The sequence below is a fragment of the Mus caroli genome, unplaced genomic scaffold, assembly GCF_978045245.1.
Source record: "Mus caroli unplaced genomic scaffold, Mus_caroli_1 scaffold_8, whole genome shotgun sequence".
NCBI classification, from domain to species: domain Eukaryota; kingdom Metazoa; phylum Chordata; class Mammalia; order Rodentia; family Muridae; genus Mus; species Mus caroli.
The window spans coordinates 78,610,961-78,637,753 of record NW_028227263.1 but is presented as its reverse complement, the minus strand read 5'-3'; the positions used below and the strand labels follow the sequence as shown (position 1 = coordinate 78,637,753).

General features: G+C 47.7%; 1 protein-coding gene across 8 annotated transcripts in view; it reads left to right on the top strand.

The window, feature by feature from the left end:
- Fam169b (Protein FAM169B) overlaps positions 1-26,793 on the top strand; it is an 82,406-nt gene that overhangs the window by 17,561 nt on the left and 38,052 nt on the right. For 5 of the 8 annotated variants that reach the window (XM_021167236.3, XM_021167234.3, XM_085841645.1 and 2 more), the window contains 3 exons: positions 5,424-5,554; positions 9,292-9,391; positions 26,641-26,726. In XM_021167236.3, the coding sequence (XP_021022895.1) occupies positions 5,495-5,554; positions 9,292-9,391; positions 26,641-26,726 (246 nt within the window). In that variant the 5' untranslated portion in view covers positions 5,424-5,494. Of the gene's footprint in view, positions 1-5,423; positions 5,555-9,291; positions 9,392-18,486; positions 18,506-26,640; positions 26,727-26,793 lie in introns of those variants that run through there. The other 3 variants (XM_085841648.1, XM_085841650.1, XM_085841649.1) reach the window with 3 other exon arrangements.

The window sequence follows — 26,793 nt, the reverse complement described above, 5'->3', positions numbered from 1 at the left end:
GCCCGTGCGTTGAGCCCACCGACGTCTGTGTTAACGAGCGTTGCTGTTTATGGTCCAAGGACCATGCATTTCTGGGCTGGATTGAGTGGCGGCTGCCTTGCTGGGCTGTGGGTGACAAGAGTCTGAGCAGCTCTCTGAACTCAGGCTTTGCTAAGGGAATGTCGAGCCTTCTCCATAGTTTCTGTAGAACAACACTCTGATGTGCACCGTTATTTTTGGTTTTTGGGTGATACTGCCAGCATGTGCTCAAGGGAATTCATAAACCCGGGCTTTATCCAGGAATTTCAACTTCTTTACAGTCTGCAGTGAGGTATTTCAACTGTATGCCTTTTTAATAAAAGCATTTAGTGTTACGCTGCAGAGATTACATTCTTTTGGCTTTGGTAAAGTATTTCCTGTTCGGTCCAAGCCATGAAGGCCCGTCAGGGGCTCACATCTGGAACCCACAGGGGAGGGGCCTGTCTTCCACCACCAGAATCAAGAATGGCCTATCCCAGCCCCGACCCATTTACTTCCCAGGGCCCCATGGGGTGGGGCCCTGGCTTCCTCCTGGGATGGAGGAGGAGAGTCCCCCCTTTTCTGTTCATTTTGGATATCTATCCCTTCTACTTGGTGAATCTTCAATTTTCAGGTTCCCCAAGTTTTCAACGTTATTATTTTTTTAAAGATTTATTTATTTATTATGTGTAAGTACACTGTAGCTGTCTTTAGACACACCGGAAGAAGAGGGCATCAGATCTCATTACAGATGGTTGTGAGCCACCATGTGGTTGCTGGGATTTGAACTCAGGATCTTCGGAAGAGCAGTCAGTGCTCTTACCCGCTGAGCCATCTCTCCAGCCCTCCCCTAGTTTTCCATAAGGCTTACATAAATATTTTCTGTGTAGAGGAGAGCTGTTGAGTTTGGGGGAGCAGGGAGCATTTTCCTCAACAGTGGGTGTGGGGTGGCTATTTAGGATGGATGCGGTGTTGTGGCCCAGGTTGCAGGGCGCCCCAGGTGTTCTGCCTGATGACTCTGCCCCATAGAGAGAGGTCTGCAGTCAGTCTCATGACACCCACAGTGGTTAATTTATGTTTCCTGCCCCCCACCCCCCACCCCCGCCCCGCAACAGAAAGTGACTCCCAGTTTTGAGATAATCAGGCTGGGCCATGGCTTGACAATTCCAGCAAGCGTTAGGATTTCGAGACCCTCTTAGATCTGCCCCTGTGGCCTTTGTGGGAGGCCAACCACCACAACTTTCTCTTGTGGACAGCCAGTGTCTTGGAGGCATTGCCCACGAGTTCTTTCAGGGCGGAGGGTAGGGTCTTAACTTGCAGGGTAAATGATCTCATGATGTGAACAGGGTGTAACACGTTCATGACGTTTGTCCTAACCACATATGATCAGAAAGTATGCCACTAGTTGGCAAGCACCTAGCCTTGGCCCTGGTGGCCTTGGATGTGTGGATGGTGGTGGCCTTGGATGGGTGCCTCTCCCAGGGAACCTGAAGAGCACAGGGTCAGCTTCTCCATGGGGCTGATCAATACGCATTCTTTGCCAGTTCTGCAATCCACACCTCACAAGGGGAATTGATGGTCCAGATATGATGAGCATCTTTCCTAAAACATAAGCTCAGAAACAGAATACAAATCCAGGTCTGGTCTCTCTCTGCCCCGTAGGCTGGTGTTCCTGGAGGGTGGGTATCTTGAGAGTGGTCGATCCTGAAGCTTGGCACCCACGGGACAAATGTGGCATGAGAGTGTACCCCAGGTCCAAGCAGCTCACCTGCTAGCTTCTCTTAATTTATTGGCACGCTCATTAGATCTTCTTGCATACTCAGGAGAAGCCACGTGACCAAGTCTGTGGAACAGCTGTTAATATGGAAAGCTCCGTGGGACAGCCACCCACATTTCCTAAGTGCTTCCTATGGGAAAGGCCTGAGCATGGGGCTGGGAGCGGAGCAGAGCTGTGCTTCACAAGCCCCAGCTGCTCTCATTGTGTATAAGTTAGGACGTGACAGAGCTACGACAAAACCAAGGGACAAGTTGGAAGGGTTTTGGCTATAGGACAGAGAGGTGGCCAGGCTATGTCAGCTCCTGTCCTAGGCTGAGGTGGTGCCTTAGTCAGGGTTTTACTGCTGGGAACAGACACCATGACCAAGGCAAGTCCTATAAAAGACAACATTTAATTGGGGCTGGCTTACAGGTTCAGAGGTTCAGTCCATTATCATCAAGGCGGGGACATGGCAGCATCCAGGCAGGCAGAGTGTAGGAGGAGCTGAGAGTTCTATGTCTTCATCTGAAGGCTCCTAGCAGAATACTGGTTTCCAGGCAGCTAAAATGAGTGTCTTAAAGCCCACACCTACAGTGAAACTCCTACGCTAACAAGACTAGGCCTACTCTAACAGGGCCACACCCTGTAATAGAGCCAGTAACTCCCTGGGCCCTGTATGTACAAACCATCACAGGTGGTATTTGAACTTAGGTCTCAATGTCTCATACAGTCCTTGATCTTGTTTTTGTGTGTGTGTGTGGGGGGGGGGCGGGGGGGAGGAGGGAGTTTAAGGAAGGCTCATTAGGAATGCTGGCTGTGTCCTGTCAGCCTTGAGAATGGAGTTGCAGGGATTGGAGTGTAGGGGCTACCGGAGCCCATTGGGTGCCCTGCTGTAATGATGGAGAGCTTTGACTTAAACACTTGACCTAATCTGAATGCTTTATCCAGAGCTTGGAAGCAGACAGGCCTAGCTAGGTCCATGTTTCCTTATTCTCTCTAATGACACCTTCCTTCCCTGTAAATTGGGGGCAACCAGGATACAGTGAGAGAAGGCTGGTCACTCAGCTGTCTCTTGGCAACTGGAACCCAGAGAAAGTTGTCACTGTTAATTATGTATGGATGGAGATTAGATGGATGGGAGGGTGAGACCTTGATCTGAGTGAGGGGAGGACCAGAGGACAGGTGTAGGCTGAGTTTGTCTCTGTGACAGACTCGAAACAGTCTCTGGGTCATTTGATGTCCTTGGGGTCCATCTGACTCCTGCACAGAGTCAGGACAATCTAAATAAGGAAGTGGGGCAGGTCTGCCTGGGCATGGCGTCTGCAGGCCTGCACCGTTGCTAAAGGAATTGCTGATCGTGCTGGACTTCCTTGAGGCACGTGTGACTTCTTCACCAATCGAAGATCTTGGCTCTATAAAGACATACCCCTTTTGTGTTCACTTAGCCACTGCTATCAAATAAACCACCAACCCTTGATGTCTTTATTTTTAAATCTTCTGACAGTGTACTTCTAAGGACATTGTGTGTGTATACGTGTGTGGTTATACTCATGCTTCATAAAAAAATTGAGTAGTGGAAGAATGTCCAGTTTTTCTTCAGTATTCCACTGGTGACTGGTTCAAAGATAGCCTTTAGACACCCGAATCTGCGCATGCTCAGGCCCCTTGCCAGATGGCTCATTTGTGTGCAGCCTATGCATGTATTCCTGGATACTCTAGTCTAGCGGTGACTTGGAGTTCCTAATACAAGTAAAAGTCATAGAAGCAGTTGCTACATTTTACTCCTTAGGTAGTCATGATAAGGGCATCTGTACAGGCCCTGTGCAGTCTCCCACCCACACGCTCCAGCATTTCAGTCCATGGTTGGTTAAATCCATGGATGCAGGGCCTCCCAACAGAGAAGTTGTCTGCCTCTAATCAGCTCTGGACAACCCGTGCACCCACAACATTGCACCCAGGAAAGTGGGGCTGAGAGTTTGGGCGGAGGCAACCATGCCCCTATCCACTAACCTTGGCAGCTTGTATGCCTTTGAGTTCCCCCGCCAGGAGCTGATTGGCAGAGGTAAAAATTCCTCCTAGGAAATGGAGTGAACTGAAGGCTTGAGCGTTTTGCTATCAACGGCATTTGGGATCCTCAGAGTGGCTTCCGGAAACAATGGCTCTCCAGAGAGAATGGGAACCTGAGAAGCCACAGAGGCTGGAAGCTGGACTGCCTGTCCAGGTTCATCTCTGTGAGAGGAAGATAGGTGGATTAGGTGGAGGATTAAGGGGAGGGAAGGAGGAAGATGGCTCCCCTCATAGGAGGCCAGGAGGTGAATCAGAGAGATGGGGTGTGGTCCACAGAAAAAACCCTGAGTCCCTGTGCGTGTGGATGTCAGCCAGAGGCAGGCAACATCTTTTTTGCTCACTGCAGAAGGGGCAACTGATTGCTGCTTCCAAGAACTGGACGCTGCCAATTTGTATGATTATTCAGGGGTTCTGTTTCTGTCAGAGATGGCATGGGAAAGAGATACAAGGACTGTTGCAAAACACCTTAGATTAATTTCTTTGCAAGGGGGTAGAAGGATGTGATCCTATACTCACAAGCCACTGCGCCCTCAGTGCCTGGCGGTGGGGACAAGGGGGGAACCCTAGGAACTTGTATAATGACCATAAACTAGGAAACGGGTACCTTAAGTCACAAGTGACAGAAGCATCTAAGTTGCAGCCAGCCGTTCTTTGCCTTCAAGGAACCTGCTTGTGTTCACTGCCCCTGAGAGCACAGTGAGGATGGGATGGGAAATCACTTCGAGTGTGTTTCGAGTGTGTGACTGGGGGGTTTAAAACAGTCTGAGGGAATGGGTGAACATAATTTTTTGATTTTTTTTTTGCATCTATGTGTTTATATGTGTGCAGATCCATGTAGGTATGTGTTCATATATGTGCTGATGTGTGTACATGCATGTGGAAGCCAGGGGTCAACCTCAGGCGTCATCCACTATCTACCTTGTTTTTTGAAGACAAAACCTTTCACGGGCCTGGAACTATTTGATTAGAGAAAGCTGGCCATTGTCTGCCTCCCTAGGGCGTGGATGACAAGTTCGTTTTTTTTTTTTTTTTTTTTTTGGTGGCGTTTGGGGATGGAACTCAGGTCTTCCTGTTTGCATGGCGAGCCCTTTACTGAGTCATCTCCCCAGTCCTGACCATGATTGTTGAACCAAACTATTCCTTTAAAAACTTGAAATAAGCCAGGCGTGGTGGCCCACGCCTTTAATCCCAGCACTCGGGAGGCAGAGGCAGGCAGATTTCTGAGTTCGAGGCCAGCCTGGTCTACAAAGTGAGTTCCAGGACAGCCAGGGCTATACAGAGAAACCCTGTCTCGTAAAACCAAAACCAAAACCAAAACCAAAACCAAAACCAAAACCAACCAACCAAAAACCCTTGAAATGGCCAAGTGCAAGCCTTTAATCACAGTGCTCCGGAGGCAGAGGCAGGCAGCTAGATCTCTGTGAGTTTGAGGCTAGCCTGGTCTATAGTCTGAGCTACAGGCCAGCCAGGACTATGTAGAGAAAACCTGTCTTGAAAAAACAAACAAACAAACCAAAAATTGAATTAACGTTCCTTTTAGTGACAGTGTAAAATTAATTTTATCCCGTTTTGTTTTTTTTTTTTTTTTTTTTTCCTCCTACAGAGGCTTACCCTGTGGACATCCTGGAGGATGACGCGGAGGGCTATCAGGCAGCAGCTGAGGCTTACTATGAGATGCTCAGGGAAGGAGCCCAGACCTCAGCAGAGGTTATCTCCCTTTCCACTGGGGAGCAGGTATGTGTAACTTTTCTTAGAGGAGGGCTCTGTCCAATCTAAGGTAGAAAGAGAGGTGTCATAGAAACAACATCTCAGATTTAGAAGAACAAAGACCAACACATTGATTAAACGAAACTTCTGGAGGGAATACGAAAGAATTCCTATAAAGGTACTTACCCGGACTCCCCCGCCCCCCAGCTCTATAAATAAAGACCCAGAAATTCTTTATATATTTTAAAGCTTAGGCTTTTAACTTGGGCTCTCTCCCAGCTATTCTAACCTGACTAATTCTGGCCTACGTCCTACCGCATAGCCAGGTCTACATCTCTTGTTCTCTGAACTCTCCATCCACCACCCCCTCTGGCTGAATCTCTCGCTTCTGATTTCTTCCCCCAGAGCCCTTTCTCTGCCCGGAAGTTCCGCCCCTCCGCTTCCTGCTTTACTATTGGCTGGCAGATCTTTGTTAAAGCCAATCAGCAGGTACAGAAGGATGAATATTTATTAATTGTCAGACTGGTGATGGGCCTTTAGCTCTGCGCTGTTCCTCAGAGATACACCTTTCCACACTTTACCCTAACAGATTCTGTGTTGATGCCAAGGAAACCCTTCACTAGGAACCTGAAGTTCTGAGTGTGGATCTAGCGGGACTGGCCGTGGGGTGGGATGTAAGCCAGAATTGGTCAGGTTAGCATAGCTGGGACTGAGCCCAAGTTAAAGGCTTAAGCTTTAAAATGTGTAAGAGTTTCTGTGTCTTTATTCATATTGTTGGTGGGTCCAGTTGGTGAGCTGTGGGCCAGATAACCTGTGGGAATCCCATTTCTACCCCGGACGAGCTCGGTCCTCAAGGATTTTCTCCTCTCTTGTTGTTCTCACTGAATTCAGGGCATTGCACCACTTTCCTTGTGGGGCTGGCACGAGGGTTAAATGAGCTCGTGTATGCCCAGCTGAATCTCAGCGTCTTCATTTTAAAGGGAGGGAGTAGCCCATGTCTGCCCTCCAAGGTTTGATTCAGTTCTGACATTTGACGTGGAGTGAAGCCGTGTCACTTACAATATTTTTGTGTTGCTGAGGTTCTGTGCATTGTGAATAGGTTCTGCAAGAGGACACACAGAAAACTAGAAATTCTATTCGTTGGGATGGTGGCAAGATTTAAAAATAATGTGTTACGTGTGTGTTGGTGTATATGTTGGTGTGTGTGCCTGCATATGTACACATGTATGAACATGTCAATGTGTATGCATATGTGTAGACTCTCGAGGACAACCTCAGAGTGCATTTATATACAATATACAATCTGCTTTGTGTTTTGAGACAAGGCCTCTCACTATTTCCCCAGCGCTGGGTTTACAAGCATCAAGCATGCTGTGTGCCATCTTACCTGTCTTTTTTTTTTTTTTTTTCAAGACAGGGTTTCTCTGTATAGCCCTGGCTGTCCTGGAACTCACTTTTTAGACCAGGCTGGCCTCGAACTCAGAAATCCACCTGCCTCTGCCTCCCAAGTGCTAGGATTAAAGGTATGTGCCACCACTGCCCAGCTGTGTTTTGTTTTTTGTTTTTGTTTTTTCGTTACCTGTCTTTTTGTGTATGCTATGGCGGGAGTAAACTCAGGCCCTCCTGCTTACCAAGTTTGCATTTCTCTGGCCGTGCCCTCTTCTACCCCGACTGTCTAAGACTGTTTTCCTCACAGTAGGCAGTATCCACATTTGTTTTAAGTGTGGATCATTTCACTCCTGCCAGAAATGGTTGTGATCTGGCTGGCAGGCAGAGCTAGTAGAGGGACGTCTTTTTGTACCAGAGTTAACGAAAACAGCGGCGTAATGCAGTTATAAACCATGGCTTCCTTGAGATTTTGGAGGTCCGGAGCTAACAGGCAAATCCCTCTTAGAAGAATACCCTCAAGGTATTGGGGTATTGAGGGACCTCAAGCTGTTGAGCCCCAGTGGGCGCTTGCTGGCCTTGTGTGCTCTTAGCGCCCCCTAGTGGTGATGTAGGAGAAAGACACAGGACTCCATCGGACACTGATCTCTGGGTGCTGGTGGCCAGGGGGAGCTTGAGAGATGCAAGAAGAGCTGTGTCCCCAGGTTTTTTCGTTTGTTTGTTTGTTTTTGGACACAGCTTCCACAATCTGCTGTTACAACACTCATACTTATGAATAACTTAGAAAAATAAACCCCAACATGCAGCATACTCATCGAAGGGATAAGGCTAAGGTTACTAACAAAAACAGGAAGTTGCTGACATGAAGATGTTTGAAGGTGAGATGACATGCCAACATGACTCCTTACTTCCTCCTTTCCTAAAGAGAATGGAGCTAGGTGAAACCCATCATTTGGATCTCTACTATTTAGCAGTGAGTAGGGACACAGGGGCAGGGACAGGGGCAGGGAGCAGGGTGCTATTTGGCACACTGAATCCTGCTCACCAGGAGTGAGCCTCCTCGCAGCTGACACAGCAGGGACTTTTGCTATCCAAAGATTCTCTGGCTGAAAGGAGCGATGAGGAAGTGGTTTGAGGAGACACCATGTCTTGACTTTCTTCGTTTCACAATTAATTTTTTTCTTGTCTTGACGTTGCATTTAAAATACTTGCTGATTTTTTTTCTGGTTTAAAAAACACACATGTTCATTTGTATGGTGTTTAAGGCCTACAATGAAAGACGGAGGGAGCAAAGCCATGTGGGGTTAACTGCTATAAACATGTTAATGTGTTTCTTTATTTTTACATTTTTACTTTCCACATGCATTTTTTAATTTTAATTTTTTATTTATTTATTTATTTATTTATTTATTTATTTATTTATTTATTTTTGATCCAGGGTTTTGCCGTGTAGCCCAGACTGGCTCAAGAACTTGCAATCTTCCTTCCCCATCATTTCAAATGCTGAGATTTTTGCCTGCTTTAAAAAACCTGGGATAGGTCACTCTGAAAGAGGGAGGTCCCAAGATAGTTGCCAGTCCCTACCCCCCACCCCACCCCCGGGATTTGCCAGGAAACAGTTCTCTGTAACAGTGGTGGTCTGATTTTTACAAGAACCTGCCTGCCTGGCCCAGCTGCACATTCTTCTCTAATTTTCCTATAGTCTCAGTTTTCAAAACAAAGTTGGTCATGGAATGTATTGACCTTCTTGTGTCAGGAGCTGGGAGCAGAGGGTTGGATGTTTACAAAGAGGGCCTTAGATGTGGCCCTCAGAGGTGATCTGGTTCCTCCCGATGACTAGCAAAACCTCCTGGGACTGAGTCTTTGGGCTTAAGGACAGGACTGAGCCTGGAGGGCTCAGACAGAGGACACATTTTCACGGCTGCTTTCAGAGCTGGTGCCAGGGTCACAGACAGCAGGAGCATCTATGTGGGGTGGAGGTGGGGGGCGGTACAGCCTGGGCTCAATCTACTGAGCGGCTACCATGGCTCTCGAGAAGATGAGAACACCACCATAGTTGTCTGTGTGAGGTGGAGTGAGGCTGTCAGCCTTGCAGGTTGAGGTCTATGGAGGTCCAGGATGGAGAAGGAGTCACACACACACACACACACACACACACACACACACACACACACACACAGAGAGAGAGAGAGAGAGAGAGAGAGAGAGAGAGAGTGCAAGACCATATCTAGGGTGGCTAAAGCTTCCTTCTCTGCCCTTCCTGCATCCTGCTAACAGGGCTCCTGTGAGCACTTGGCTGAGTAATTGCAAGTCATTCCCCTGCCTCAGTGACGTGAGAGAGCAGAACAATAATTTCATCTGCCTTTTTTTTTTTTTAGGTCAGACTTGAGGCTTCATCTCTTTGTTTTTGCACGATGTACCGTGATGAACCTCAACATAAAATACTGGGTTTGGTTAGTCCCCAGGACACAAAGACAGGTTGGTAGCTTTTTTTTTTTTATTGATTTGTTCATTTATGTGTACTGGTGTTTTACCTGCATGTCTGCCTGTGTGAGGGAGTCAGAGCCCCTGGAACTGGAGTTGCAGACAGTTGTGAGCTGCTGTGTGGGTGCTGGGAATTGAACCTGGTGTCCTCTGGAAGAGCAGCCAGTGCTCTTAATTGAGTCAACTCTCCAGCCCCATGTTGGTAGTTATTAATGGATATGGTGTCTATGACCAAGCTGCACATAGAGCCTGATTTTTGTTGTTGTTGAAGTTTTGTTTTTGTTTTTTTGTTGTTTTGAGACAGCGTTTCTGTGTATCCCTCAGTGCCCTGGAACTTGAAATATAGACCAGGCTGGTCCCAAAACCAACAGAGATCTGCTTGCCTTTGCCTCCCAAGTGCTGGGATTAAAGACACATGCCACTACTGCCCAGTGAACCCTGGATTTTAAAAATGGGAATCTTGACTTTGTGGTATACAATGTATGGGGATTTTCAATGTCTAGGGATGCAGCGGTCCATTCTTATTTATCTCTTTTGAGACATGAATCATTTTGCATATCTCTGACCACAGTCCCTACCCAGAGCTGCTTTGGGGCTCACTCTTGCTGTTCCCATTAACAGAAGTTCCAGAGCTGTGGGCACTGGATGGGACACTAGGGGACATTCCCATGACCTTGTGGAATGAAGGGGCCATTTTCTTCTCCAAATGTAACAAACGAGGGCCTCACACTGCTCAAGTGACTTGCCAGAGGCCTTCAGCTAGAGCACGGAAGGGCCCGATTTTTGCAGAGTGACAGTTGGGTGGGGGTTCTGTTTCTGACGGCGACAGTTTGGTCTGTGACTCATTTACCCTCTCCCAAATTATGGAGAGACTATCTGTGGCAGGTTTCTGCTTCATGGAGTGAGTCCTCTGGAGGTCAATTGTGCCTTAGGCAGAAGCATGGAGACTGCTGGCAAGCCAGCCTTCCGCACGCCTTTATTAATCCCAGTACTTGGGAGACAGAGGCAGGCAGATTTCTGAGTTCAAGGTCAGCCTGGTCTATAGAGTTCCAGGACAGCCAGAGCTATACAGAAAAACTCTGTCTCGAAATACAAAACAAAACAAAACAAAGCAAACCAAACCAACCAAACAAAAGAAAGTCTTGCTGGGAGGAGATCTAGCAGGTTGGTCTACCCGAACCCAGTGCACCAGCGAGCTGGTGGGAGGCACCTGACTTCTGACCTCATAACAAGCAATCCTTCGAGGCATTTTTCTTGTTTATTTTGCCTTTGCAATGCCAAGGGTTGCAAGTAATAGTCATAGTACACTGGTAATACACTTTTAAACTAGTTAGGCCTCATGAAATGCCAGCATTTTGAGATTTTAGTTCTTTAACTGTTTTCAAAGGAGGAACGTTCCAGCTCTCCACCTCTCCTGGAGAAATGCTTTTGCGTGTCACCTGACTGTCTGCCTGGAGTTTAGGCTCAGAGTGTCCCTCGTTCCACTGAGTGAGATTCCTTAGCACATATGAATATGGATCAGGGTACATTCTTAAAAGGCAACAGAAAATTAAGTACAGTGCAAATGGGAAACAGATTTCTAAGAATCCATTGTATGTTTACATCATGCAGACTGTCTCATTTTGGGGCCCCACGCTCATATATAAAAATGCTTTAAATAAAGTTTCCGGTTGACTTCCTGATGCTGCGGGCTCCATTGTTGCTGGCTGCATTGTTGTAGATTCCAGAGGAGTGCTTGATGCCCCGGTGCACTCCTTTAGAAGGGGTCTTGAGGTCTTCAGAGAGTGCACATCTCTCTGAAGAGAGATGTGGAACTAGAAGGTTGCAGACCCTAGAGTAGAAGGGCTCTTCACAGCTCTGCCCAGTCAGTGGGTCCCTTACCCTTGGGCTAAGTTGTGTCTTTGGAGAAGGGGATTGCTGGCTCCGGTACCTTTATCTTTGTCCTGTGCCATTATCTTTGCATGCTGGTGAAGGCGGATGCAGGTTTAATAAATGGAAGCTAAAGGGATCCGAAGCTGTTTGATCGGCCCTGCATATGAGTTAATTATTGATAACGGTGTGTGAGTTAATTATTGATAAGCCGGTTGACTCCATTACAGTGACTTCCGATAAGTCTGTAAGCAAATGAAAAACATCCTGGAAGGGCGAGTTCCCCAGTGGCAAGCAGTTGATGCTGCTGGCATCTTGCTCAGATGTGGGTGATGACACCGGCCACCATTTTCCCTGTAGGGAATTGCAGTTGTGGTCTGCCTAAAGGTGACTTCGGAGACAGGGTCTCTTGTCTCTGCTGCTTGTGAACATTTATTCTGATTTTCTACATAGCAGCTGGTTGATATTCCCTAGGGGGAAGTAGACATAGGTACCCAGCCCCCCTTTCTTAGCTTCTCAAGGGCCTTTATATACTTTCTCTTGTTTTATTTCCCTTATTTATTATTAATTAATCTCAAGTGTTTATGGCTATACAAAATAAGTCCTCATGCCAAATGAAAGGTGACTTCCCCATCTTTATTAAATCCGAAGCACTCACCCTAGGAGCCATGATTCCTGCCCCCGGTGGCCTTGGCTTTTCTTGTTTCTTCCTGTGTCTTGACTATGCTGTAGGATGAGCATGGATTTGGATGTCAAGTGAAGCGTCAGGAAGTCATGCATGTGTCAGCTGGGCTATCTGGCTTCTCTGAGCATCAGGTTTGCCATTTACAAAATGGAGAACAATTTATGCTTCCCAGGGTATTTGTGGAAACCGAATGACTTATGGCAGAAAATATGATGCTTTGGGGCAGTTCCAGCAGTGAGCAGTTTTCCCAGAGTCGAGCAGCACAAACCTTGGTCTACATCTTTGCATGTACATTGTGTGAGAGAAACACGCGATTTCAGAGGGATATGCTTGCACATTTACGTTTGGCCAGACTCTGTGAGCTGGAATTGTGTCCCGCAGCACATTCAGCTTGCCACACCACAGGCAGGCTAGTTTGACTCTGAACTACACCAACTGGGAGGTTGTTCCTCTACAGCTCCCAAAGTGCTTATCAAAACAGCAGCTGATCAGGGGTAGGCTGGGGCGGGGCCATGTGGCCATCCTGGGTAAGAAAGAAGGTAGCCATTCTATCAAGGGGAGATGCCAGGAGCCAGCTGTGGTCTAGTGCTGCGGGAAGGGAAGACAGTGTTTCTAATGACCTCTTTTGCTGGTCGGGCCATGTCTGTAGCAGATGGCATTTGTCCATGTGTTTAGGAGACCAAAGGAGGGCTGGGGCAATGACTGAGGAGACCAGGCTGCAGATAAGGGATTTGGGGACCCAAATCTCAATGTGGGAGCAGGAGAGATGGCTTGGCAGATACTCAAGCTTCTACCAAAGTCTGGATTCAGCATAAACCAGCCAGGTGCCCCACATGCTCCCCTGACTCTGGGCCCAAGGATCTGATGCCACTTCTGACTTCTGCATGTACGCACACACACACTCACATTATACTCACACACACTTACAAACACAATCACACACCACAACTCACAAACCTTACAACACACACAAACACACAGAGCACACTCATACATTCACACCAACACTCTCACATTCACACCATACACACTCATCTCTCTCTCTCTCTCTCTCTCTCTCTCTCTCTCTCTCTCACACACACACACACACACACACACACACACACTCACACCACACATACAAATGAATAAACAACTAGAAGATAGCCTTTGAAGGTCCAGGGCTCTGCAAAGTAAGTTTTAGCCACTGTGGCTGCCTTTCACAAGGAGAAAATGGATCATCTTTGAATAATTCTATTTCAATCCTAAATCCATCAACTTAGCTCAACTTAAATTTATCAACCATTCAATTCTAAATATTTTGTTTTCACTTCCTGAGACTGTGTCTTGCTTTACTAACTACTAATCCTACTTTAAATCAGGAGGGAGCAGGCTCTAGCCCGATGTGATGTCTTGAGCTGGGGTGAGAGCATGGCTCTTCCTAAGACTTTGGTCTGTATAGCTGTGAAGCCTTGTGGGTAGCCAGGCTGAGAAGAGGACGGGTAGTGTACAGTCATTGCATCTGTGAAGCTCTGGTCCCTGCATCCTGGGCTGGCCTGTTCCATTTTTTGGGACAGCTCGGGCTATAGGGCAGACCATGCTAGTCTGCCTGCCATGTGTCTCCTTTCTGACCTGGTGCCTCCCACATCTGGGCCGTCCAGGTGGGTGGGTGGGTGTGGTCTCCTCACAGGATGGTTCTCTTCAAGTTTGGAGTTCCCTCCTTTCCTGTTTCTCATTCTCTGGCTGTTGTGGCTGTGGCTTCTGTAATGTTTCTTCCGAAAAGTGGATCATGCAGGAACCTTTACAGTCATGCCTGACACTTTCTCAAAGCCACGGTGTCGCCTGCTCTTTCTAGTCTGTCCCTGGCTTCCTCTGTTCTTGGGAAGAGTAGGTTTCAATCCCAGAATCATAGTTTTAGGTTCTGGCAGCCGTGGGATAATTCTGTGAGTCTAGAGCCATTTGCCTTGGAGGTGAGGATGATCCTCTAAGCCTGCCAGGTATTTGACATTTGTTTTGGGGTTCTGTTCTATCCTGTCTTAGTTAGGGCTTTACTGCTGTGAACAGACACTATGACAAAAGCAACTCTTATAAGGACAACATTTATTTGGGGCTGGCTTACAGGTTCAGCGGTTTAGTCCATTATCACCAAGGCAATAACATCACAGCATCCAGGCAGGCATGGTGCAGGCAGAGCTGAGAGTTCTGTGTCTTCATCTGAAGGCTGCTAGAGGAAGACTGACTTCTAGGCAGCTAGGATGAGGGTCTTAAAACCCACACTCACAGTGACACACCTACTCCAACAAGGCCACACCTCCAAATAGTGCCACTCCCGGGGCCGAGTGTATTCAAACCATGACTACATCTGCATCTAGCCAGCCTGCCTGCCTGCCTTCCTTCCTTCCTTCCTTCCTTCCTTCCTTCCTTCCTTCCTTTCTTCCTTCCACCCTTTCCTCTGTCCCTCCCTTTTCTTTCTATCCCTCTCTGTTTCTGTCTGTCTTTCTCTCTCTTTGTGTGTGTGTGTGTGAACAAGAGAGAGAGAGAGAGAGAGAGAGAGAGAGAGAGAGAGAGAGAGAGAGAGAGAGAGAATGTGTGTGGATGTCAGAGGACAGCCTTTGAGTGTTGGTCTCTACTTTGAGACGGGGTCTCTGTTGTTGCACAAGTCTGCCAGGCCTGCTGGCCTGCAAGCTTGAGCTTCTGGGAACTGTCCTGTCTATGTCTGCCATCTCCTCTGAGGTTCACTTGAGCATGTACCTAGTTTATCCAGTTGTGTGGTCCTCCCCACCAAAGTCATACAGGGTTTTTGGGGGCCTGCAGATAGGTCCTTCCCTATTGGATACAACTTGCCTCCTTTATAGTCACACCTTTGTGACAGAGACACTGTCAGATGTCAGGCTTCTCTGGGAGCTGTGGGGCCACGTCACTGTCAGAGCCCTCAAGAAACTTGATGATAGCCTTGTCAGGTTTTTTTTTTTTTTTTTTCCTGAGACAGGGTTTCTCTGTGTAGCCCTGGCTGTCCTGGAACTCACTCTGTAGACCAGGCTGGCCTCGAACTCAGAAATCCGCCTGCCTCTGCCTCCAGAGTGCTGGGATTAAAGGCGTGCGCCACCACGCCCAGCGGTTTTCTTTCTTTTTCTTTTTTTTTTTTTTTAGCTCTCTTTCTGACAGTGTTTGCATTATATACTTTTTAATTAATTAATTAAACTAAGTGGCAAGATGTTAGTTGGCAGGCTGGCAGGGTAAAGACTATCCAGAAGCTGATAAAACTCTGTAATTGAGTCATGTGACAGAGACACAGTACCAGAGTGCTACGGAAGTTCCTGGAATGAGATGGCGTTACTGGGGTCAGGGAGAACTATGTATGGCCCTTGGCAGGAAAGTAGAAGTTCACAAGGGGTGTGAACTCCAAGAAGATGCCCACTGCTACTTCCTTGGCCCTCTGTCCCTGCCTCCTGGTGCCCAGCTCAATAATGACATCTGTTCTACATGCTCACAGAGACCACTGGGCTCCTGTGACCTGTGACCTGTAGGGCTTAGGGACGGGGGCTTTGGCAGCTGGCACTCCTACCTGTGAATCTTAACAGTTCCCTGTTTTTTTGAAGGATTCCAGGTTTCTTTTTATAGTTATCCTATTATGTTCCTGGTTGTATCTTCTACCCTGGAGGCCATGGTGGAAGAGTGGGAGAGACAGCACAGAGATCAAAAGATGTGTGGTGATATTCTAGAGAGTGGGGTGGGATGAGGGCTGCAGTCAAGGGTCTTGGCTTGGACTCTCCAGTGCCCAGCAGATTGACTGTCGGGTGGTTGGAAGGAACGTTGGCTATGACAGAATGGTCATCCCTGGAGGCTGCCAGTAGCCAGGTCAGGGGTGCAGTGGGCTAGCCTGGCACAACTAGGGGAAGCAGTGGGAAAGAGCACACTAGGGTGTGGATGAAGATGAGGATGAAGGAGGTTTAGATCGGGTCCTATGCTGGCACCAAGCTTGGTTATTTAGAAGAAATGGTGTCAGGTGAGATCAACTGGGGTCTTTTTCTGCATGGTCTGTGAGGTAGCAGTGGTAGGAAGGAGTAGAGTTATACCATGGGTCGGAGAGGGCTGAAACCCGACTCTCTCCTGAGTGGGACTCCTTCTGTAGGTATCCCTTCCGCGTGGGGCACGTCCGCTTGAAGCTCTGTACATGTCACCACCCATGGCTCTGGTCACTCCTTGTGGCTGATCTTCATGGGTAGATCAGAAGCACTCTGAAGGCAGGGAGTGCCACTCAGATACTTTGGCTCTGCATGGTGTTTGTCAACCCAAGAGGATGTCAGACACGTGTTCCTGGGCTTTCTATCCAGGGAGCTGTGAGACACAGTGGTGGCCCAGGCTCAGAAACAGCAAGCCAGACACTTCCGGAGACGGGAGACTGAGGTGATGGTGTGAACAGCCGTGGCTACACATTGACTTCTCTCAGGAGACTGTCTGTCTTCCCCACTTGGCTCCCAGGATGTTTTGTGACCAAACGTAACATTCACTCTTGAAATTGCTACTAATTTATTTACAGTGTTTGGTGATTGCACGTCATGTGCACCCTGAGAAAAACAAGCAGGGAGTTGAAAAAAATGATGATTTTTTTTTTTTCCTGGAAAAACATGTCCATTATAGCCTGCAGTGACAGCGAGTGCCAAGCTAAACATTCAGATGAAACCAGAGCCTCTGTGTAGACAGCCCTCTGAGGGGCTGTCTTGGTCCAAGGAAGATTGCAACACTAAGACCAGAGTGCTGTGCTGCCTTGGGGCAGGTGGTTGGCTTGCAAAAGTGTGTGTGTGTGTGTGGGGGGGGGGGGGGGTCAGATGTGAGCTGCACCCCAGAGGGTCTTGGAGGGCTTTCTCAGAACAGAAAGACCTTTCTGAGGCACCCCACACTCCTGAACAGGCTATCTCGACTTTGACGATGGAGGTCTTAGAGATGGAGACTGGGTACAGAGTGGGTAGATCTGTGGATTTCTTAACAGGAGGTGAGAGGGATGGACCTGGATCACTCCAGCTCTCTTCGCAGAATGAGCCTGTCCACTTGATTCTCCAGATGGATGGTTTCTATGCCTCTAGTAAACTCATGGGTGGTGCCTCTGGCAGCTTTGTCCTTGTAGCAGAGTCAGTGGAGGAGGGAATACAATTGTTCTGTCCCCAGGCTCCCTCCATGTAGAATGGGATGTCTCCTCGAGGATCCTCTGGGTTGGCAGGAACCCTGTTGGTTCCTGTGACGTAGTAGCCCTAGCATTTGTCTGTTTTAGCTGGTGTATGTATTTAAAAATCATACGAAGATTGCTATCATCCTGGGGCATACCAAATCGTCTAAGCGGGGCTGTGGGAGCCCCACTTAGATAGTTCAGACCAGTTAAGGGAATCGAGAGGAGGGTGAGTTCTGGCTGGAAACTCAGCTTCCTCGTAGGTATCCACGTCTTTGGGCAGCTAAGATGCTCTATGGCCCTCAGAATCTTGATTTCCTTGGTCTGTGGAGGAAGCACTGCTCATAGCGACACCACGTGTTTTGGGAACACCTGCTCTATTGGCCATGGTTTGGGCTTTCCTCTTCCATTCGCTGTTGATTTATGCTACGTACTGTGAGATGGATTTAAACCGAGGGAAAGAGCATACCAGGAAGACATGTCATTCATACCGAGGGACTTTTGGTATTTGGAAACTATGAAGGCCAAGGAAAATATTTACAGTGTCTAGAGTGGGGCCTTTTGTCCTGAAGGATAGGGATGCCTTTGCTTCCGTGCACACAAAAAGTTTCTATTAGTGCCACTAGGGTGTCTGTCTGCATCTCTGTGCTTCCTGAAACTCTGGGAAACTTAGTGAGTTTGCCATGGTCCACCTTGGCAATTTTTAGGTTCCTTTCCTAGATAGACTAGATTTTTTTTTTTTTTCTTACCCTGGAATTTCTTAGTTCAACTGTACTTCAGGAGTTAGGCACCACGCCCTCCCTCAACTCCATCTTCCTTGAGTTAAAAATCTAGACCCATGAAAAAACAAAATCACTTGAGGCAAGAGAAGCTTGAGAAATGTTGGGAGAGGGGGCTGTGAATGTCCTGCAAGCCAGATGTTTTCTTCTCACGGCAAAAGGCACCCAAGTTCACGGGCATGGGGGGGGGGGATGTGTTTTCCTTTAAGGACAACATCTGTATGGAAATGGTAGCCCGAGTAATGCAATGTGACGGTTGCTATGTCAACTGGTGTATTTTCCCCTCCCCTTAAATTATTGACCAGCACAGTCAATGTTGCATAAAACTCATGCAATTCAGTGGAATGTGTTTATGTGCCAGCCTCTGCCAGAAGTTTTCATCACTTTTTTTTCTCTCCACTGCATGTATTTGCTTTGGGGAAAGATGGCCTGTCACTTGGGTTTAACTGTGTTCCCCCGCCCCAACTCCAACACAGATATTTCTAAGATTTGTAACAGGCCAGTGGTGACTTAAACTTCAGGGGAACAATAGAAGGGAAGTAAGGAGTGGGGGGACTGAAACTCTTTTGGCTGTGATGAAGACGTGCAGACGTTGGGGCAGTATGTGAATCCTTTGCAGATGGTTCAGGGAGGTAAGATGTGTGTTTCGGGGCAGATGAAGGATGTCTGTTCCTCTTAAATTCTTTATGGAGATGGTATGGGGCACCAGCTCTGTCTCTTTTACTCCGGGCTATGTGTTCTGCGGCCTCCTGGCTACCTTCCCCTTGCTGTCTGCATAGCCAGGGTTGTCCTTAAATTCCTTGTCATCCTCTTGCCTCAACTCGAGGGGTTCTGGGAATATAGACACGTGCCATCGTGCCTGGCTTTCTTTGTTGTCTGTAACTGGCACTTCGTGTCCCATGGCCCACTTGAGTCTTCCTGGTTAAGCTATCTATTTTCCTTCTGCTCTTGCTGGCTGCCCACTTTGCTGACTGGGATAAAACCCACTACCAATGGGTTCTTTCTGTCCCCAGCACCTCCTACTTTGTCAGCAGGTTTGCTTTGGGTTAGACTCTCACTCTTGGGGTTGTGTTATCTTCAGTCTCCTCTTCCCCCTGTCTCTGACCTCACCCTTTCCTAATCTATTCTTCATGCTTTAAATACTTCATTCTTGAAAACTGCCCTTTTAAGTACACAGCTTTAGACGCCACAGTTTGGATCTAGGAAAGCAGATATTAACCACAGTGTCCTTGTCTGTATCCACGTCCGGCCATCCCCTGTGGTCAGTGTTCCTGCTACACTGGGACATATATTGCAACTGTTGCTTATAGGAATATGTCCCAGTTACCCAGAGTCCTCATCTACTTTCTGTGAAGCTGGGTACTTGCCTCTTTTGCTTGGTCTCTTCTGTGACTTATTACAGAGCCTGATACCTTGATCCAACTACTGTGGTCTCCAAGGCTGGATCCTGTCCCTTGGCTGGCCACCATCTGTTGCCTCAGGGTTGGTCTTGGAACGTTCTCTCCATCCTTCCCAGACAGTCTTAAAGTGCATGTCACAGTGTCTGTCATGGCCAGGTCACCCTCCTGGATCTCTACTGCTGAGGCTATGTACCTGGCACATAGTTGGTAGTTGGATTTGCTGAATAGGTCCCACGTTGCTTCCCTTCCCTCAGTGTGGAAACAGCTTGACAATATTGGCTCTGCTGAACTCTTTCCTTCCTAGGCTCTGCCACTCAGTGTCTGGGCCCATTCTCTCAATGATCTCCCGCTGGCCCCCTCTGCCTTGCCTGGTCTTCTACTGACCCCTCCTGCCTGGCCTGACCCCAGCTCTACGTCCCTGTTTTTCTGTCTGTTTTAACCTGTGGGTACAGTGCTTGGAATGGGAGTTTTGGAACCAGCAAGACTTTTCATATTCATATCTTATTCTAGTGGCACCATGATCACACACACGACCTCAAAGTGAGGATCTCAACTCCCGAGCCTCTCCTGGGAAACAGAATGAGCTTGTGTGGCCACCACATGAGGTGTCACCCCTGCCATCGCACCAGCTTCTCACTGAGTGCTCAAGGCATGCCATTGTGTCAACTGTTACTACTTCGCAACGGGAATGGAATTGCATCTCCCCTCTCCTTCCCTGGGGTCTGAGTGGCTGTCAGTTATCTCCTGAGTGCACCCAGTCTGGCTTTGTTCCTTCATAGGCCTTTGGTGTTGGTGTGGACACACCCACTGGGCTCTTTCTTTTCTCACATCTGGAGTGCCTGCCTCTGCTCACCACGACCTCACTCATTCCTCTGGCCCCTTCACATCCTCCAGGATTCTTGATTTCGTGATCTGCCTTTCCTCCCCTCCCCTCCTACTGCACATAGCTTGAGTGTGCTCATACTTTATCCTGCCTTGGGCCCAGGCCCTCTCTCTTCCTCCAAGCTGGGTGTTTCCTAGGCTAGAGCTCCTGTTTAATTCCCAAGTGGAGGTGCTGAGTGCGGTACTCACCCTCCCCATGTGTGTGCTTCCTGGGGAACTGACACTGTAGAATTTCCACCTATGGTGGGACCATGTGCCATTTTGGTGTCTCACGCTGGAGCAAGTTGGGTGAGGTGGCAAAGAGGCATCTGAGCCATCTTTCCCTGACAGATGTTGCTCCTTCACCATAGCACTCTTAGTCTTTGCTAAGTTTGCTTTTTGCTGTGGCTTGAACATCTGTCCAGGCTTCTGAGAATCACAGCCTGTCCCCTCAATCTTGGGCATGCAGAGGGGTTCAGAACACCATGAATATGGCCACCAAACCAACTAAGCAGGCCTTATAGGGGCTCGTAAAGACTCTGTTGACAAACATAGACCTTGTATGGAGCTGAGCTGGTCCTCTGCATGTATGTTATGTATGTAGGTCCGTGTTCTTATGGGATTCCCAACAGTATATGGGCAGTTTTGAGAATCCTGGAATTTTGGTTTCTTTTTAAAAACAACACAGAAATATTATAAGAATGTGTTTTTATTTTACTCCCAGGTGTAAGGATGTGGGGCTGCTTTGGACTGTCCATATCAGCTATGTTTGCCTCGTGCTTTAGCCAAACTGTGGTTTGCCAGCTGCAGATAATTTCTGAGTTGTATGATGTTTGGAATTCTGGGAACTTTTCAGAGGGCACATACATGTGGGGCCCTGAGAGGTGAGGTCAGTGGTTGTTGGTCATTTAAGGAGGTTGGTTATGGTTTGCTAGTAGCCGTGGTTGAAGAAGAAACAAAAGGAAAGAAATTAGATTCAAGGATTTTCCTAATTCCCTTCTCCCCTCTATACCCTATCTAGTGTTATTGGGTGAAACTGAGAGAGTGGAGAAGAACCCACAAAGTAGCAAAGACCAGCTACAGGGGTTGTCTCTGACTCTTTTGCCTGCACTTGGGACTCTTTTCCTCCTTGTCCTTCCTCCTTGCCTTGTCCAGCCTTGAAATGACGGTTTGTGTCTAGTTTTATTAGGCCACATTTGGTGGATATCGCTGGGAGACCTGCTCTTTTATTTGAAGGGAAATGGAGAAGGAGTGGATCTGGTGGAGGAGGGAGGTTGGGAGGGACAGGGAGGGATAGAAGGAGGGGGATGTAATATATGAGAGAATAAAAAAAAAAAAAGAAAGAGAACAGTAAAACTCAAACAAATAATTGAATGATAGATAATTATCAGTGGATGGGGGAGATGGGGAGATATCGTTCAGAGGGTATAAAATCAGTTATGCAGAATGGCTAAGTTCTCAAGGTTTAATTTAAAGGCTTGGTGACCAAACATTAATAAATTGCATTTTATATGTGAAAGAAAATATCTTGGCATGGTTGCATATGCCTGCAATCCCAGTTATGGTGGTGGAGAGACAGGCAGGTCCCTGGGGCTCTCTGGCCAACCAGCCTAGTCCAGTCAGGGAACCCCAAGTTCAGTGACAGACCCTGCCTTAAGAAATAAGGTAGGTGTCACCTGCTGTCAACCACAAGCCCCTCCCTATACACATGTGCATACACATGCTGCTCATCTGTATGTGCACGTGCACACACACAGTCTAGTGGGTAGGGTCTGGGCAGACGAGGTGCATGTCCTAATCAGGAGCACCACGATCAGCTTGATGCCCTCTGAGAGAAGAAAGGGTTGGTGACAGAAAAATGTGTGGGGAGTATCCTGCCATCCATTGGAGAGGATAGGCAGGGTGGCAGATAGCCAGCAGTGAAAGACAGACCGACAGACACTTCTATGCAGTCCTGAAGAGTAAGTTTTCCAGGTAGAGATGTCTCATGGAAAGTGGAAGTGACAAAGGCCTTTTCACATCACTTTGCAATGTTTTAAGGCGGGCGGAGGACATTTCTAAAAAGCACAGGAGAAGGTCTACACTCTGGGAAATGCAGTTTGGTGAGGTACATTCTCCCGTGGTACCTGCGATGGAACCATGTTGAGCTATGGATTGGGTCATAAAACTCGTATTGGAGGAGCTGGTATTTGAGGCCCGGCTGGCTTTGAAGTCTGCACCCTCCTCCCTGTATCAGGTACCCAGGGCCAAGTCTGGATTCACTTCCAGCTGTCTTGCCCATGGCTTCTGCTGAAGTCCTTCAGATGCTGGGATCTGAGCGAGTGACTCAAGGCTTTGCTAAAATGGCATTTACAACCATTTCTTCACCTGGTGGCTTGAGTTGTCTTGACTGTGGTCTTGCCCTCGCAGGTGGGGCTCCATGTCTCTGTCTTACATTGACAGCCTATTTCCTCTGCCAGCTGAAGCCTTAATCCAGTGATTCAGACTTTTTGGAGTTCTCTGAGGACACTGTCCCTTTTCCTCCCTCTCTGCAGAGCTGTTTTTTTCCTCTGGGTCCCCATGGCAGTCAGTTTCAGCACCTCCCTGCCTTGGTCAGGGCTGCTAGCTGGGCTCTGTCTTCCTCTGCAAGCTGCCAACTTCTGCAGTCAGGATGGAGGTAAATTCATCAGTCCCTGGGGCCAAGGTTCTGTGGGCAGCTGGAAGCTCAGCCAAGGAGAGCTGAATTTACTTGATCCCCTTCTTGCCCGGGATGAATCTGGGCCACTGGGGAGTTCACTTAGGGACTTCACTGTCTTAACTTGTTTGAGAAACCTTGGCTTGCCGTAGAATAAAAATCCATCAGCAACATCTTCCCTGTGCTTGGTGTCACCTGTCACTTGGAGAGAGAGAGAAAGAGAGAGAGAGAGAGAGAGAGAGAGAGAGAGAGAGAGAGAGAGAGAGAGATTAAATTGGTGCTAATGCCTTGGCAGTGCCTTTCATGATGATCTGGCCTGTTGGCTCCTCTTAGCTCTGGATGGGGAGAGTGGGGAGTGATATTTAGATCTGCTAGGGAACTTTTGCTTTTTTGAAGCATAGGTGGTTTTGTTTCCATTTTGTTCCCCTTAGCGCTGCCTAGATCCAGGGTCTCCGCAGTGAAGGCCCTGCAGCACCTGTCGGTCCCCCAGTGCTGTCACGTGTCCTTGCTGTGCTGTGCCAGCCTTGGCATGGGCTCTGCTGCCAGCTCCGTTGCCTGCATTTCCAGTCACTCCACTGATCAAAAGCTGCCGCATCCTCCGGGCTGGTTCTGGTCTGAGGACGGGTTTATTTTAGACGGCTAAATTTGACTGGACCCCATGCTCATTCTTATGTGTCCTTAGCCGTTGAAGATGAGTTTTTGAAGAGCGTCATGAGGCCATTTGAATCCATTCTGTAATCGTCCAACATGACGAAGGATGGCCCTGCTGTGCACCGTGAAACTCGAAAGGTGCCCGGTCAACATGTTCGTTTGAACCAGTCTTAGAGAACCGAACATTTATATTACAGGGGGGCACAGTCTGTTAGTAAACCGAACAGCTTCGCTGGTTCACCTTGTCCGGTTGGGAAATAACAGCTTGTCCCCATGGCTGTTGAGAGCCCACCTGCAAGTTCTAGTAGCTGTCATTTTGGAGAGTAATCACATTGACTAAGTGAAGGTGAGCCTCAGGCATTTAATTGGCTCTTCCCTCCCAGCCTGCTGCATGAATTTTAGAACTGTTGTCAGAGAAGCTAACAGGCAGGGGGAAGAGAGGCTGTTGGTCTTTGGAGGAGAGGCAGGTTCTGAGACAGTCTTGACTGTCTGGCTTGTGCTTCTAGCTTATGCTTCGTAGCCTGGTCCTCACAGATCTCCACTAAAGTGTCTCAGATATCAGAACAGGGAAAAGAGGGGGAGGTTGCTGACCCTGGGTGGTTCACAGTGTTTACTGTCACAAACCTAATCTTAAATGACTTGGTTTTGATTATGTTGTCCCCCAAATCTTCATTTAGAAAGGGTTCAAAGGGAAGGTGCATTTAAAATTTAACATTTAATTTTTACTAAATTTATTAGATATATTGAAATTTTAAAAATTAAATTTAAAATTTAAAATCGTGTGGCTTCCCAAACCCGTGGAATCAGGTACCTGGCTTAAGAAGTAGTTTTGTTTTATTTTTATTTTTTTAAAATATCTATTAATAAAAAGGCATAAAAAAATAACAGAAAGCAGGCAAAGGAACTTTTGTATGTGAGGTGAGAACAAAGAGGCAGAAGCCAGGGTGGGATTCACCTTTCAAGGCCTGACCACTAAGTAGGGATGGCCTGGTGAGACTGGAGTGGGCCCAAGTGAGGGGCCACCTTGGTCATTTGAAGCAAAAGGCTGAATACGTGGGATGGGGGCAGAAAAGTGTGAGGCAATCCACTCACTGATTGGCAGACAGAGAGCACATACCCAGCCCACCTAAGCAGCTTCCTAGACACTGGGCTGACGTGCTCGGGCAACCCTAGTGGGGCATCTGGGGCAGAGTGAATATGTGTCTACCTTCAGACCTGGTTCTGAGGAGGCTGTGCAAATGACCAGGGTGCCGGCAGCACAGTTAATAACAGTGAGATAGGAGGAAGGAAAACTGTACTCCACTCCTGAGTCTTTGCTCCAGAGCCACCTTTCCCAAAGATAGCTCCTCCCCACATGGTCCACCCATTCTGAAGATCATGCTGCGTCTCTGGCCTTTTACTGGATTTATGGTCCGAAATCCAGAGCTAGACCCTCCCTCTGGCCCTTCTAACCAGTTGTCTTCACGCCCCCTCCCTCTCAGCACTGCAGTGTCCTCAAAACGATGCTGATAATAGCTTCATTATGGGGCTGGAGGAAATGCACATGAAAGCAGGCAGGGCTGAGTCGCATGCCAAGGCATTGCTCAACACACAGGAAGTAGTTGTCTTCACGCGGAGCCCATGGATAGCATTCGATCTTAGGATGCCTGGGGAGCTATGAGCTGTGCAAACGATATCTTTTTAGAAAAAGATACATTGTTTAGAAAATTATGTGTGTGAGTATTTTCCTGCATGTGTGTCTGGTACCACATGTGTGCCTTGTGCCCGCAGAGGTGTCAGCTCTTCCAGATCTGGGTTTGTAGATGCTGTGAGCTGTGTGTGGCTGCTGTAAATTCTGAGCCTAGGCCCTCAGCCAGAGCGGTGGCTTTGCTCTTAGCTGCCAAGTCATTTCTCCAACTTCAAATGATTGGACTTTGATATATATCTCTTCGTTTTATTTTATTATTTTTTTATTATTTTAATGTGCACTGATGGTGTTTTGCCGCTGTGTATGTCTCTGTGAGAACGTCGGATCCTCCGGAACTGGCGTTATAGACAGTTGTGAGATGCCATGGGGGTGTTGGGACTTAAACACAGGTCCTCTGGAAGAGCAGCCTGTGCTCTTAACTGCTGCGTCATCTCACCAACCATTGATATATGTTTCTTTATTATATATAAGTACACTGTAGCTGTCTTCAGACACACCAGAAGAGGGCATCAGATCTCATTACAGATAGCTGTGAGCCACCATGTGGTTGCTGGGATTTTTAACTCAGAACCTCTGGAAGAGCAGTCAGTGCTCTTAACCACTGAGCTATTTCTCCAGTCTCTTGATAGATGTTTCTAATAAGAAAAAAAAATAATATAAAAAAAGAGGGGCTGGTGAGATGGCTCAGTGGGTAAGAGCACCCGACTGCTCTTCCGAAGGTCCAGAGTTCAAATCCCAGCAACCACATGGTGGCTTACAACCATCTGTAATGAGATCTGACTCCCTCTTCTGGTGTGTCTGAAGACAGCTACACTGTACTTACATATAATAAATAAATAAATCTTTTTTTAAAAAAAAGGCAGAGTCTCATGTAATGCAGGCTGGCCTTGAACTTGCTATATTGCTGAGGGTGACCTTGCACTTCTGACTCTCCTGCCTCTACTCATCTTCGCCCCTACTCCCATCCTTGCCCCTGCATGCCGGATCTGCATCAAGTATACCATTGAAGTCTACATACCCAGTTTATGTGGTGGTGGGGATTGAACCTGCAGCTTCATGCACAGTAGACAAGCATTCTACCAGCTGCAATACATCCCCAAACCTAAAAACGGAAAAATGTAGTTCTTAACTCATTGACTGTTTCAATATTGGTTTGTATTTTGTTTTAGTTGGTGTCAATGGGATATTTCTTGTTCTGAACCACAGACAGCCACCTGTAAACTACCTGTCTTGTTCCTATCAAGTGATACTAATTTGTGTTTTTATAGGACTTATGTAACTCCAGGCTGGGAGATTACCTCAGTGGTAAAGCGCTTGTGAAGCATGTTCAGGGCCCTAGGATCTATGCACAACATCATATCTCAGCCCAAAATGTCACCCAGATCCCCCCCAAAGCATGCAACTTGTCAGCCCATGCTATTAAAAGTACCACCTCACCGCCAGGCCAGTGAGTTAGCTGTGTGGCTCATGCCTTTCTCTTGGTTTTTCCTTCAGTTGTGGCTGTTTACTTAAAGGAATCCTGGTGGTCCATCGAAGACATCCTAAGAACTTCTGATCCCACGCGGGAAGGGCTCATGAAGGTGAGGGGATATGATTTTAAGTCAATATTTGCAAAGCTGGTTTTCAAGGTCTCTTTCCTTGGGCCCA